Source organism: Hibiscus syriacus, unplaced genomic scaffold (genome assembly GCF_006381635.1).
Source record: "Hibiscus syriacus cultivar Baekdansim isolate YM2019G1 unplaced genomic scaffold, ASM638163v2 tig00111783_pilon, whole genome shotgun sequence".
NCBI classification, from domain to species: Eukaryota; Viridiplantae; Streptophyta; class Magnoliopsida; order Malvales; family Malvaceae; genus Hibiscus; species Hibiscus syriacus.
Window position 1 is genome coordinate 3,096,118 of NW_024063178.1, and position 15,081 is coordinate 3,111,198.

General features: G+C 36.4%; 2 protein-coding genes across 2 annotated transcripts; one reads left to right on the forward strand and one right to left on the reverse strand.

Moving 5' to 3' along the window:
• The first annotated feature begins 6,012 nt into the window (after positions 1-6,012).
• Positions 6,013-7,048, forward strand: LOC120170546 (heavy metal-associated isoprenylated plant protein 5-like). The gene is made up of 3 exons (XM_039178500.1): positions 6,013-6,072; positions 6,151-6,232; positions 6,328-7,048. Exons 1-3 carry the CDS (start codon positions 6,061-6,063, stop codon positions 6,984-6,986), a joined length of 753 nt encoding a protein of 250 aa, XP_039034431.1. The 5' UTR covers positions 6,013-6,060; the 3' UTR covers positions 6,987-7,048.
• Positions 7,049-10,151: 3,103 nt separating this feature from the next.
• LOC120170605 lies at positions 10,152-13,203 on the reverse strand. Its single transcript, XM_039178546.1, has 7 exons — positions 12,573-13,203; positions 12,178-12,243; positions 11,944-12,012; positions 11,543-11,608; positions 11,078-11,145; positions 10,837-10,905; positions 10,152-10,438 (listed from the first exon to the last, which is right to left on the reverse strand). Exons 1-6 carry the CDS (start codon positions 13,171-13,173, stop codon positions 10,855-10,857), a joined length of 921 nt encoding a protein of 306 aa, XP_039034477.1. The 5' UTR covers positions 13,174-13,203; the 3' UTR covers positions 10,152-10,438; positions 10,837-10,854.
• Positions 13,204-15,081: the final 1,878 nt, after the last annotated feature.

Sequence of the window (15,081 nt, forward strand, 5' to 3'; positions counted from 1 at the left end):
TGGATATTTTTATAACGCGGATGCAGGTAGGCAGCGTCTCGTATATATCGATTTAGCCATATAATGCCGAAACCACAAGCCTACTGCAGCTCTATCTCTATCGGTGGAGGTAGATACTTGGTGCTTCCCGTCGTCAAACGCTCTAACGCCAAGCATACGAGGACCACAATCTCCTCTGGCTCCTTCCGTTTGTGTGGCGCGGTCTCGTCTCTAATAACTGTAATATTGAGCTTCTTTAGCTTCTTGTTTCCAGAACGAGTCCAATAATTGATCGCATCCAAGAATTTAGCCAAATGAGAGCTCCATCCCTTAATAATATCTCTTAAATCAGCCAATGATATGTAATTTATCATGCTGTCATACACTATTGTCTTAAGGGATGGGAGCTGAAGCTCGACGAGAATCCAATGTTTACGTTCCAAAACAGGGATAAACACCTGCAATCATAAGTAATAATTCATTCATTTGCGCACTTATTTCATAAAACCTTTAAACTCAATCTAAAATAAATACTAACCTTATCGACCTCCCACCATGCAGGATAAAGTTTAGCTTGTCCATTGCCCAAATCAAATGATTCATCTCGTGCATTCTTCAAGTGAACGGCGTTAAAAGACGTCGGCATAATTGTATATCGTATATTTTATTTTTCTTAAGTTTCTTATTATTAGAAGACGTGTCACCCCGCATCGATATGCTGTTTTACAAAAAAAGACATATTAGTGACTTACATAAATTTAAAAAAAAATTAATCAAATTGAAATATAAGAAAAATATAAGACTTACCCCCCATCGAAATAGCCATTGTCTTCGACCCCTATAATACGCCCCACCAAGACCGATCAAGCAACAAATAGATATCATCGGTGAGCTTGCATATGTTAGTGAAACACCCTGGCTCCGCTCATGTAGATAAAAATCAACTGCGTCTTAGCCCAAAGGGTGTTATCCATAATTGTGTCTGGTAGTTGTCTCCTCTCACTTCCGATACCGGAATGGTACTGGCCGGTAACTTATACGAGAGCCAACTCTCATCCATTATGTCCGGCACGTCAGAGGGTTTCTCAAGAAGCCTACATATGACGCCATGTGAATCGGCTCTTGAATGGTGGGAGGGACCTCTTCAATGATGACAGTGGCCTCTTGAACGGTGTGAGGGGACTCTCGAGGAATGATAGGGGGGCCTCTTCAACGATAGGAGTGGACTCTTGAGGATTGACAGGCGAGTCGGGCTTCTTCTTGCGGTGTCTTCGCACTATTGGGGTGTACGGAGACTTAATAGCACGTGCACGCTGTCTGATGCGTGAACTCCGTCGTGCAAGCTAACCCGACGTAAAGCATCCACTCTATCGGGCCGCTAAATAATTAAATACAAAATCAGTAAATAAACAGACATGATTTAAACAGTGAAAACAAAGACAAATATGTTTCAAACTTGCATTGTATTCACCCAAGTCATTATTCTATCATAGTTCACAAAATGCATCAGATAACAAAGAAAATATGTTCAAACTAATACCCTGAAGTTAGTATTTGTCTTTGTTTGTCTATTGGTTGAAGTAATGCAATCCATTCAAGTTTCAATTTGCAGAAGAAGAAATAGTTTACTTTCGCAACACGAAACTTAAAATCGCAACGCGAAATGAGAATCGCAACGAGAAACCAAAATCGCAACGCGAAACCAAAATCGCAACGCGAAATGAAAATCGCAACGACAGAATCGCAATGCGAAATGAAATCGCAACGAGAGAATCGCAACGCGAAATGAAATCGCAATGCGATTTTGGTTTCGCGTTGCGATTTTGTCGTTGCGATTTTGGTTTCGCGTTGCGATTCTGTCGTTGCGATTTTCATTTCGCGTTGCGATTCTCTCGTTGCGATTTTAAGTTCGTGTTGCGAAAGTAAACTATTTCTTCTTCTGCAAATTGAAACTTGAATGGATTGCATTACTTCAACCAATAGACAAAACAAGACAAATACTGACTTCAGGGTATTAGTTTAGCAGAATTGGCAGCAACCGAACAAATTTACTTTCAACCAAAAGACAAAACAAAGACAAATACTATTTCACAGTGTTAAAGAATACACAGTTTAGCAGAATTGGCAGCAACCAAATAAATTTACTAAGCAATCTAAGTGAAATGGCTAATCTAAGTGAAATTACGAGTAAATTTATCATTAAGTTAAATATGGAAAATATTAAACTTACCTCGTTGCGTAGAGTATGAACCTCATTCTGCAACAATACTATCATCTCACGTAGAGCGGCAACCTCACAACGTAAAGTTGACACCTCCACACGCCATGCACAATCGTTATCGCGTAGAGTACCGATCTCCTCACGCAAGGCATTGACCTCATCACGTAACTCATCCCGTGGAGGTGGAGAACAAGGAGATAAATGTCGTGGCCTCTTTACCGGTCGCCTATCATGAGGTGATGGTGGAGAAGAGGCTCGATGATGTGACGGATAGGTGATGGCTCTCGTTCTAGAGGTGTATAGTCGGGTCGATCGGGTGATGGCTCTGGGTGAGGTGAGGCTCTCGAATTGGAGGAAGTGGATGCTGCTCATCATCCGTGCCATCAAAAAACTCTGACTAGCTTGCCACCAATCAGTGGCAAGCTCTTCCTCCGTGGGTGTCAGTCTTTGTAATGGAATGTTGGCCTCCTAACAATATAAAAACTCAAACAAAGTTAAACGTCTACTATTAATAACTTGTTTATATTATATGAAAGTATTTGTGTTAACTTACATTATTTATTGTCGCATATGGTATTAAGTCTTCCCAATCCAACAGATTTTTCCTCTTTCAGGAAATAGCCCTGGGAATATCATTTGACGTTTTTATTGCATATGTACGCATGCTGGGGAAAGCCTCGAATATCCAAATCTACAAACAATATAATAACAAAATTAGTAATTGTTAAATAATTAATTATAATTTTAGAAACATTATATAGAAATTCTTACCTTAAAGGCCCAAACAAAGCATGACAAAGTGTATTTCGACCCATCGCCACGCAAACTTTTGCGGTCATCAAAGGCAGTAGACAACTTAGTCCAGGTAGCTTTCCATATATACGAACCCCACGGAAACAGATTCCATGCATTCAGGTCCTCTACCAATATTATTAGCTCCCGAGGAATAGGTTGTCTGGCCTCTCTGCCTAAAAAGCCGACATACACAAGTAGTAGAAGGCATACTCGGACAACATCGACGTCATCCATCCGAGTGAAACCAGCTTTCTTATTAAACAATTTCTTCAGGTCGTCGACGTGTAGGTTCGGCTTCTCCATTGACTCATCCGGAAAAACCCGGGATAACCATGATGGGCGGGCGATATGACGAGTGTACCGGCCTACATCATCGTGTCCGAATCGTAGACCAGTGATTAAGCAGAACTCCTTCCGCCCAAACAAGTATACGCTGGTGGAAAATGAAACCATATCTCTTCCTCACCACGTTGTATACTGTCGGGTAGATTTGATGTCATGGTCTGAAGCCACAAATTGGTCAAATTAGCATCTCCACCTGGATGTTGTACTCTCAGCCATGGCCCGAAGCAGGTTTCCTCAAACAATTGTCTTTGTGCAGGTGAAAGCTTCGAAGCAATTGTAGTGGCTAGGCTAACTTTATTCCTTAATGTCAATGAAGCCGAAAAAATTTCTACAAAAACAATAACATACCAAGTTAGATATACCAAAAACTACACTGTGAAGATATACCAAAAACAATAAACATAAAAAAGTAGTAGTTTATTCTTGAAACTAAATTTGCAACACTGTTTTGTCTTTTGGTTGAAATGAAAATCGCAACGAGAGAATGACTGTCGCAACGAGAGAAATGAAAATCGCAACGAGAGAATCGCAACGCGAAATGAAAATCGCAATGAGAGAATCGCAACGCGAAATGAAAATCGCAATGCGATTTTGGTTTCGCGTTGCGATTCTCTCGTTGCGATTTTCATTTTTCTCGTTGCAGATAGTCATTTTCACGTTGCTATTTTCATTTCTCTCGTTGCGACTCTTCTGCAAATTGAAACTTGAATGGATTGCATTACTTCAACCAAAAGACAGAACAAAGACAAAGACAAATACTAACTTGAAAATCGCAACGAGAGAATAGCAACGCGAAATGAAAATCGCAACGAGAGAATCGTAACGCGAAATGAAATCTAAGTGAAATGGTTAATCTATTATTGAAATGACCAGTAAACTTATCATCAGTTTCAATATGAAAACCTACAATAATGCAAAAATTTCAAAATAAAAATAATTAAAAAAAACTAACCCTCGGAGATTGATTTTCCATTTCTGAATATTGTGAGGGATTTCTGACCGTGAATGGTTGTGAGGGATTTCGCCGGAGATGGGGACGGAAATCTTCGGAGACGGGGACGGATTTCGCCGTAGAGAGTGAGAGATGGAGATGGACTGAGTTGTGATTTTAGGTTTTAGGTTATGAGTTGCGATTACGGGATTTTGTCTTAATATTCGTTTTTGTAATTTGAAAATAAAATACGCGTAGCGATTATAATGGCGCTTTAAAAATCGCGTTGCGATTTACGGATACGCGTTGCGATTTTACGTATTGTCGTTGCGATTTACGGATACGCGTTGCGATTTTACGTATTGTCGTTGCGATTTACGGATACGCGTTGCGATATACGGATACGCATTGCGATTTACGGATACGCGTTGTGATTTACGGATACACGTTGCGATTTACGGATACGTGTTGCGATTTATGTGTTCGCGTTGCGATTTTCATATTCGCGTTGCGATTCTGGAAAATCGCAATGCGAATTTGTACTATCGATTGCGATTTTCAAGAATCGCGTTGCGATTTTGGAAACTGATTTGCGATTCTGGGGATCGCGTTGCGATTTTTATTTCGCGTTGCGATTTTGTTGGTCATTTTGGCAAATCCAAAAAAAGTTGGTTAAAATCGTATATTATAAGGCATTTTTGGTCACTGAGGCGATTTTCTCTTTTTAAAAATATCCTCCAAAAAGTATTAAACTTTGGTAAAATTATTATACAAGCCTCTATACTTCAGAACATTTTGTGTTTTTGTCTCATATTTTTAGAATAAGTAAAATAATCTTCAAATTTACGATCTTGAACGTTGATCCATATTAAGACCTGTAAAAGGTTTTTTTTTTGTTAAGGTAAATTAGTGAAAAGATGATAAAGAGTAAATTTAAAGTTAACAAGTATGATAATTGTGATTGTAATAAAAATGATATGTGACTCAAGATGAAAAGTTGTGGTGATTGTAATGAATTTTAGTAATCAACTTACAAAAGAGAATACATCAGACATTGAGTCCCAAAATCATTCTCCGAATGACATCCCAAATGAGAAACAAACTCGTGAATCATATTCAACTCTTAACTTAGCTCATTCCAAACATTGATTTTGTGTTTTTTATTTATTGTGAAAATCATGTTTAATGCATTGTTCATAACACAATTAATGTACTACATATGATACTCTTTAAGTCTTAATGTAAAGTGTTCAATATATTATTTAAATGAGGTAGAATTAATTAAATGGGCTAAAATTAATTGACAATATGATAGTGACATATTTATTCAATGATTTCATTGATAATAAATAGTTAATAGTTTAATTGTTAATTTATGAAGTGATTTTAATGATAAAATAAAATATTATTTTCAAGGATATTAGTTTAAATAATTGTATTTGAAAACTGTATGTATATTGATATAAATTTTAAAAAAATTAATTTATAATCACTACAAATTAATAAAAAATAATTATGATATAATAAGTTAGATTGGAAGGTGAAATGTACCCATAACATGATGTGTTAATCAACGCCATATCACGCGGTAGCCTTTGAAAGTCAGCAATCGAAAGCTGCCTTCCACCCTCTTCAGTTTCTAATAACGACAACATCAATATCTTATTCCCAATCATCACCCTCCACGTGTCATTTCAAACACAGCCCAAGTTGATTTATATATAAACCCCCTCGGTTGCTAGACTTGCTTCGTTTTCTTCAAGATCAGATCAGTGAGGGAATCGAAGCTATGGCCGAGAAGGTTCGTTCTCTCTTTCGTTTGAATTTTTTGTTTTCATTTTTTTTCACCATGCATTCTGATAAGTGGTGAGCTTTGTAGGTGACCATAATGGTGCTGAAGGTGGACCTTCAGTGCTTCAAATGCTACAAGAAGGTCAAGAAAATGCTCTGTAAATTCCCCCGTGAGTTTTCTTTTACTCAGTTGGTCGATCATTGAACTGAAGTTCTCAAAACTGGTGTCTGAGTTTATGTTTTTTTTTTCTGTTATGAACAAGAGAAATACGAGACCAGATATACGATGAAAAGGCCAACACTGTGACCATCACTGTCATTTGTTGTAGCCCGGAGAAGATCAGGGACAAGATATGCTACAAAGGTGGCGGATCCGTCAAGAGCATTGAGATCAAGTCGTCGGCGAAACCCAAGGAGCCGGAGAAGCCGAAAGAGGCGGAGAAGAAGTCCGAGAAGTCGAAAGAGGCCGAGAAGAAACCTGAGAAGCCGAAAGAGGCCGAGAAGAAAGCCGAAAAGCCGAAAGAAGCTGAGAAGCCTAAAGAGTCTGGGGAGAAGAAGGCCGAGAAACCAAAAGAAGCTGAGAAGCCTAAAGAGGGTTGGGAGAAAAAGGCTGAGAAACCCAAAGAGGCGGCGCCCGCGCCGGCGGCGAAGGCTATGGAAGCGGCTCCTTTACCGCCAGTGGCGTATGCGATTGGGTATTCATATATGGATGGCTATGGTGGTGTGGGGCCTAGCTATTGTGGTGGACCTAGCTATTACGGTGGACCATCTCAACAACCGTTTCAAAATTACGAGACTATTGGTAGGCCGGTCTATGATAGCTGGGGAAGCGGCGGCGGATACTACAACGGTTACACTTATGGCGGTGGACGTGGCGGTGGAAGTTTTAGTGATGAAAACCCACAAGGGTGCTCAATCATGTGAGGAAGAAAGCGTTGGTGAACTGCATATAGTTTGATCTCGAAGATACTAATAAGCTCTCATGTTTTTTTTAAAAATAATAATCTCTCATGTTACTTGTTCAAAATGGAGTCATTTGTGAATTTTATTTATTTTTATATTTCTTTTAAGAGTTCTAGAAATCATGAATGATTAACGAGTTCAATGGCGGTGGCGGTAGTAGTGGTGGTGGTGGTTTGGGGTTCTTTCCGAGCTTGCAAAAATGTATTTTATCGTAGTTCTAATAAATAAATAAATGAAGGTTCTAATTTGTCATAGCATTGGTTTTAATATGTGAAGAAGGAAATTGATTAACAAAACAAAAAAAAAAGGTTAAATCAATTAAATTCTTTAGTCAGGTCATTGAATAGTTCGAATATGAAATACAAATTAAAATTTTATGTAAAAGATACTTAGCATGTGAAAATCAAATTATATATATATATATATATATATATACGTTTATTATATGAGTAGTTTGGATTTATCGTGTTTAATAAAAAATGAGTCTATTAAAATAAAAAGAATGTATTTTAAATTTTATTTGATATTATTTTTTTATTATGACAAAATCATGTAGTATAGGGAACATAATCTATGTAAAAATTAATTTTGTGGAGCAAATTTAAATAAAAGTAAAATAAATGATCGAATTTTAGTTGTTAAATCATCAGTTTAAAATAAAATACGTAAAGATTATGACATATTTTATTTAATAAACCTAGAAATGTATTTAAACTAAAAATGATAGGTAACAACTTAATTTACCTAGTTTTAAAATTAGAAGAGACGTAAATAAAACAATTATACTAAAAAAATAAAGTATTAAATCTAATTCACCTCTCCAGTATTATACAAAGTTCCGTCTCCAGTATTATGAGAACATAATTAGAACATTTTAAAATTTAGAAACTAATTTAAAATCTAGACAATAGATTAGGGACATAAGCGGAATTAACCCATATATAGTCGTGAAAAGAAGCGATGAGTTATACAATAATTGAACCATTCCATGCAATGCATCCAAAGGGAAAAAGGTCAGCTCCGGTGGGCGCTCGCAGACACCAATACGATGACGTCAAATTATCAAACACTACAAACCCAACAGTGCCTAATTATCTTTCATAAAAAATACACACCGCCCCATGTATATAGAGGTCCAATTCCAAGCCAAGAGATGGTCTTCTGTTGCATGCATGTGATGGCAATGCATTGACAACAATAACCACTTCTAACAAACCAAGCTAATATTAATTGGACTAAAACCATAGTTATCAAAACCGGACCGGACCGGCTGGTTCAACCGGTTAAACCGTGAACCAGTGGTCTGTCTAATCCGATTACCTCACAAAACCGGACTGACAATGAACCGGCTGAAAACCGGTAAAACCGGGGTGAACTGGCTGAAAACCGGCAAAACCAGTTTGAACCGTCGGTTCACTTTTTTTCTTTTTAAAAAAATTAAACCAAACGACGTCGTTTGTTCAACGAGCCAAGCCAAATTCGAGTATTGCTGAGCTCGACTCGAATTCGAAAACTTTAAAAGTAAGCTCAACTCGACTAAAAAACTCACGAGCTAACACTTATCAAGTTCAACTCGAACACGAAATATAATATTAAAACTTGAACTCGAAAAGGCTCGAACTCAAAAAAAATTTAGAAGTTCGATTAAAGCCTAAAATTTGAACTCAATTGAAGCGAAAGAATAATTCACTCTATGATCACCAAAAGTCTTCATGATTTTGAATGTCAAATTACCTCTATTATTTATAGAAGTAAGTTGGGATGCTCTTCTATGTTTCTTAGTCATGTGAGATTGTTTTGTTCTCATATTTTTACTCTTTAAACTTTTGGGATGCTCTTCTATGTTTCTTAGGCATGTGTGATTGTTTTTTAAAAAAAAATAAACCAAATGACATCATTTGTTATGCTTTTTTTAAGCCCCAATTTTATTTTTTTGATTATTTTTATATAATTATATTTATTATTTAATATGTTTTACCTTAAATATTATGTTGTAGTTGATTTGAATCATTTTGTTTCACTTGATTTTATGGTTTTTAATTTATATATGATATGATTTGTGATATTTTTATACCTTTTAATATTGTAAACTTAAAAAAAGTGTTACATATATATTAATATTGCTTTGAATATTATGTAAAATTAAAAAAAAATTATTTTATATAAAATCCGGTTCAACCGGGGGTTCAACCGCGGTTGAACCCAGTTGAACCAGTGAACCAGTACCTTCACCGGTTCAATGTCCGGTCCGATTTTAAAAACATTGATTAAAACTCAACTAATTCGTCATTATCATATAAAAGTATTTTTTAAGTGCACGAGAAATACAAATAGGAAGAATGGAAACACAATTACTGGGTCCGTAGGATGTATGACATCCAAACAAGACATTAACTTATTAGATATAATAGCTGGAGAAAAGTGCCACACGATAATATACTTAGACCAATCAATGGAAGGAATAATTAATCATAGCTTCCATATATAAAAACAATAAAAAGAAGGCCACCATTGTCGGTGTTCAACTGTTTAGGTTATAGTGTAAATAACACCGAACTGTTGGCTTACGCGCAAGTTTGATGGCGATTTGATTCTTGATTTTATTTTAGAAATGTTTAATATAAAAATAATTGTTTGGACTATGCTTCAAAAAATATTTTAGTGATTGTTTAATGTTACAAATGTTATATTTTTAAGTGTTCAAACATCAATAAACATTAAATTATCACTGCTAAATATTTTCGTGAAGTGACGCATGATATATAGTTAAAAATAAGGTTTGAGCGATTACTTCATATCAAAACGGTCAATTTAACTGATTCGGTTTAGAGTTTTGATAAAACTAAAAGAACTTCTTAAAATGACCGAACCAACCTATGTTAAATCAGACCAATCAGGTGTCTTAAGCCTATGTTGATTGAACGGTTCGATTATAGTGGTTTAACAAGAGTTTATTGGATGTGTTTTCAAGATCTTACTTCCTCCAATAATAGGGCAGTGGATGAAACCAACAATTAGCATGATGGTGTTAGTTGCCATCACAATCAAACTAGGGAATCAAACAACACATCCAAATTAGGGACCACTTTCAAAATGTCGAAGTGGGAAGATACATACACCAACATAAAAAAAAGGAGGAAGCTGTGATTATATATGTAGAATTTCATACACCAAACCACTGTCATTTCAAGCATCACCAGTATCCCACTACATTGCTATTTTACCACAAAAGCTAAAGCTAAACCATCACTATGTACTTCAGTATTTACTTCCACCAGTATCCCATACCCAATGCTACATACCAGAAAAGCTAACGCTACCACCACAAGTAAACAAAATATGCAAAGAATTTACAACGAAGCATCATCATTTGCTCAAAGGTACTTCGGCAGAAGCAGCGACAACATTATCCTCTGTGAGACGCCAAATTTAAAAAGTGAACTGAGTTAGATTCATTCTTCATTTGTTCTTAGAACAACATAAAGTACTGCAAATTTATCATACATAACATACGATAATCTCCTGAAAAATAAATTAAGACTTACTTGGAATAGCATGGAAAAAAAAGAGAGATAAGAAACGTACTATTCCCTTCATTAGTAAAAGGATGAGAACTCAAAGGGACATGAGCAGAAGTAGAGACTGCACTATCCACTATGCGAGGACTTGGATTATATTCATTCTAAATTCATTCTAAAACAAACATCTTGTGCTGTAAATTAATCATGCATAACATAGCATATTCTCCAGAAAACTAAACTAGGACTTTTACTTAGAATAAATGAAAAACAGGATGAGAAGAGAATCCTACCATTCCCATGGTTGGTGCTTAGATGAGTACACAACGAGACATGAGCAGAAGCAGAGACTGCATTATCCACTGTGGAACACAATTTACACAAAGAATTGAGTAAGATGCATCCTACATCTATTCTTAGACCAAAATACTGTACTGCAAATTAATCACATTGCATAGCATAATCTCCTGAAAACAAAATTAAGTCTTCTACTTGTAAGAAAAAGAAAAAGGAGGAAAGAACAAAGAAACCTACAATTCCCTTTGTCAGTGCAACAGGAGACCCCGAAGGGACTTGAGCAGGAGCAGAGACTGCATTACACACTTTTGGATGCAAAATTTGCACAGAGTCGAGTTAGATTCACTTACATACATTCTTAGACCAAAAAAATGTACTGCAAATTAATCATACATGATACCGCATGATGTCGTGAAAATAAAATTAAGACTTTTGCTTGCACTAAAAAGAAAAAGAAGAGAAGCCAATCATTCCCTTCATCACTGTAATGACAACGACTCAAAGGGTCATGAGCAGAAGCAGAGACAACATTACCTACTACAGAAGACAAAATTACATAGAGATAGATTCATTCAACATACCTTCTTAGACCAACATCTTAAACTACGAATTCATCATTCATAGCATAGCATAACCAACTACAACCAAATTAAAACTCAATCATGGAGTAAAAGAAGGAAAGAGAAGAGAGGAGAAGCCTACCATTCCCTTTGTCGGTGAAAGAATGAGGACTCGAAGGGACTTTAGGAGTAGAGACAACTTCATCCACTGTGGGAGGCAAAAATTTACACAGAATTGAATTAGATTCACTCAACATGGATTCTTAGACCAGCATATTGTACTGCAAATTAAAATTAGTAATAATTTGAAAAGAAAACAAAAACAGAGAAGAGAAGCCTACTGTAACCTTTGACAGTGCTATGATGATGACTCAAACGAACTTGAGCAAAGCAGAGACAAATTTACACAGAATTGAGCTAAATACATTTCACATACATTCTTTGATCAACATACAATATTGGAAATTAATCATACATAGCATAGCATAATAGACCAAAATTAAACTTTTACTTGGAATAAAATGAAAAGGAAAAGAAGACTACCATTCCCTTGGTCAGTGCTCTGATTAAGGCTCGAGGGGGCTTGAACAGAAGCACTGATAACATCATCCACTGTGGGAGGAAAATTGAGTTAGATTCATTCCACATACCTTCTAAGACTAAAATGCTATATAAAAAATAAATCATACAAGGAATAGCATTATAAAACAAAATTAAGATTGTTACTTGGATTAAAATGAAAAAAACGAAAAAACAGAGAAGAAAAGGGGAGCCTACTGTTCCCTTTGTCAGTGCGATGGTGACTCAAAGTGACTTCAGTAGAAGCAGTGACGACATCATCCACTGAGGGAGGCCAAATTTACACAGAAGAGTTAGATTCATTCTACATACATTCCTATAACAACGTACATAATATAGTGCAAACTTGTCACGCAGAGCACGGCATAATCTCCTGAAAACAAAATAAAACTCAGAATAAAATAAGAATAGAAGCCTACTGTTCACTTCATCAATGCTACAAAAAGGACTCGAAGGAACTTGAGCGGGGGCAGTGACAACAAAGAAATGAAAATAACATATTATACAGCAAAAAAAATCATATACACAATAGCATAATAAAACAACATTAAAACTTACTTGGACTAAAATCAAAAGAAGAGAAGTAAACCTACCGTTCCCTTCAGTATGAGCATAAGCAGGAGCATAGGCAACATCATGAGCAGTGGCACTTATTGAATCGAAGACCTCCCTCAAATAAACCTTAATACGATGCTGCGCTTTGTCCAGAGTATTAATACGAGACAGTCTCTGAGCGGTTTCCCGATCCCATAGTGCCGCTTCGACTTCCTTTCTCCAATTAGCTAATCCGGGAGAAAGAAGGCCGGAGGAATCCGACACCTCCAAATCCTTAATTAACTTCCACCATATTCTTCTAACAGAATCGAAGTATTCGGCCCACGAGCGAGACAACCAGCAGAGAGTTCGATGAACTGCGACGGCGGAAAAGGCTTCCCGCAATGCGTCGGAGGGAGGAACACCTTGTTGGCGGTCCATTTCCTCGATGATGACAAACGATCTCAGAATATCATCAGTAACCGAAAACATTGAAGTCCGCTTTTGAATTGATCGGAGAATCGAGGCTTTAAAATGAAGGAAAAACGTATTATAGTCACCGTCGTCCCGGCCATTGTTCCCGTTTGTCTGATTGTAGTATTTGTTGAGCAGGCGTAAAACATAAGGATCCTTCTCTTCGGTAAGCAACAAATTGTCCATTTTTTTCCAACTGATTAAACCTGCAATAAGTCGAAATTGAAGCCCTAAATTTATATTGCTGGCTTTCGAATATTTTCGGTATTTAATACCGTATAGTTAGGGGTTATCTCATAAAATGCATACTAATATATTGTTAATATACGGCGTTACCGGAAACACAATAAAATATTTAATAAAGTCAGTTTAGTATTATCAAAAATGTTGATTAATAATAATGTTATAGGTAGAAATTATGAAGAAATATTAAAAAAATTGGCAATCGGTAAACTTAGCTTGTCAGTAGATATCGATACCTTGCAAAGAAGTATCGATACATAACAATATAACAGGTTGAAGTTTGACAAAACCGGTTTCAATTTGACAAAACCGGTAGAGATACATGAATTGTTGAAATTTGTATTGATACTTTTCTAAGTATGTGCACCAAATTATCGATACTTTTCTATATGTGCACCAAATTATCGATACTTTAGGAATTTAAAAGAATTGCAATGATAGTGCTTATAAAGTATCGATACTTTAGAAACATATATCGATACATGACAATATAACATGTTAAAATATGACAAAACCAGCTTCAATATGACAAAACCGATAAAGACCTACCGGATATGTTGAAGGTATTAATACTTTTATAAGTATATGTATCATATTATCGATACTTTATGAATTTAAAAGAATTGCAATAATAGCACCTATAAAGTATATATACTTTAGAAACATGTATCGATACATGACAATATAACAGGTTAAAATATGAAAAAATCGGTTTTAATATGACAAAACCGGTAAAGCGCTACCAGATATGTTGAAGGTATCGATACTTTTATAAGTATATGTATAATATTATTGATACTTTTAAAAGAAAAAAATGAAAATGTATCGAAAATATCGATACCTTACACAAAAGTATCGAGACTTGGGTAATTGTATTGATTAAATATAAATAACATATCGGGTTAAAATATCAAAGACTAGCTACATTTCCTCTGAAAATAGTGTTGACAGTCGTTTTTGTCCAAGTTTTATTTATAAGTATATTATTATTATTATAATTTTATTATTATAATTTTAATTATAATTTTGGTTACAGGCCAAAATGCAAAGCATATTTAATCCAAGGCCCAATTAAAACCAAGGCTCGATTACAACAAAACCCAGAGCCCATGTTACAACAAATCCCAGCAGACCCAGACCCGATTCAGACCTAAATCTGACCCGAGCAACCCAACTGGCTTAAGAAGCATACCCAAGCTTGGTTAGAGTTTCACACATGTTCTAACGCCGCAATAGATCTCAATCGTTGGATCTCTTCATATCCAACGGCCCTAAACGTGACCAGCAAAAACCCTCGGATTTTCATTATAACCCCAAGGCTATTTCGGTCACTGCCATAGAGTGATGACACCCTCGCCGTCATCGCGTCCAAATACTCCAACCAGCAGTTGCCACGACGCCACTACCTCATAACTGGATCAAAGAGATCTGGGTGCATTTAATGCACTCAGTCTATCCACCGCACAGATCACTGTCCCTATGGTGAGTCTGAGTCACCACCATAGCATCGGTGACTCACTGGGGTGCACTCCATTAACCGGTCTGAAAAGGGACTCGAAGAACCCTATAAATAGAGTCGAACCTGCAAAGAGGAAAAAAGAGAGGAAAAAGAGGAACAATCAAGCAACCAAAACCAGTAAAGTATAAAAAAAAAGAGTGAGGAAAGCCTTACCGTCGTCAGAGAGCCCAAGCGTTGTCGGAGAAGTCGAACTTCGAAGGTATAAATCTTATATCCACTTCGATTGAGGGCATTTTAGGGGTAAAGGTTATCGGATTCAACTTTAGGATAAAAAGAGGGTTAATTTGGTGTACTCGGGTGATTTTCGACCACCGTGAGTGGTGGGTGGTGGC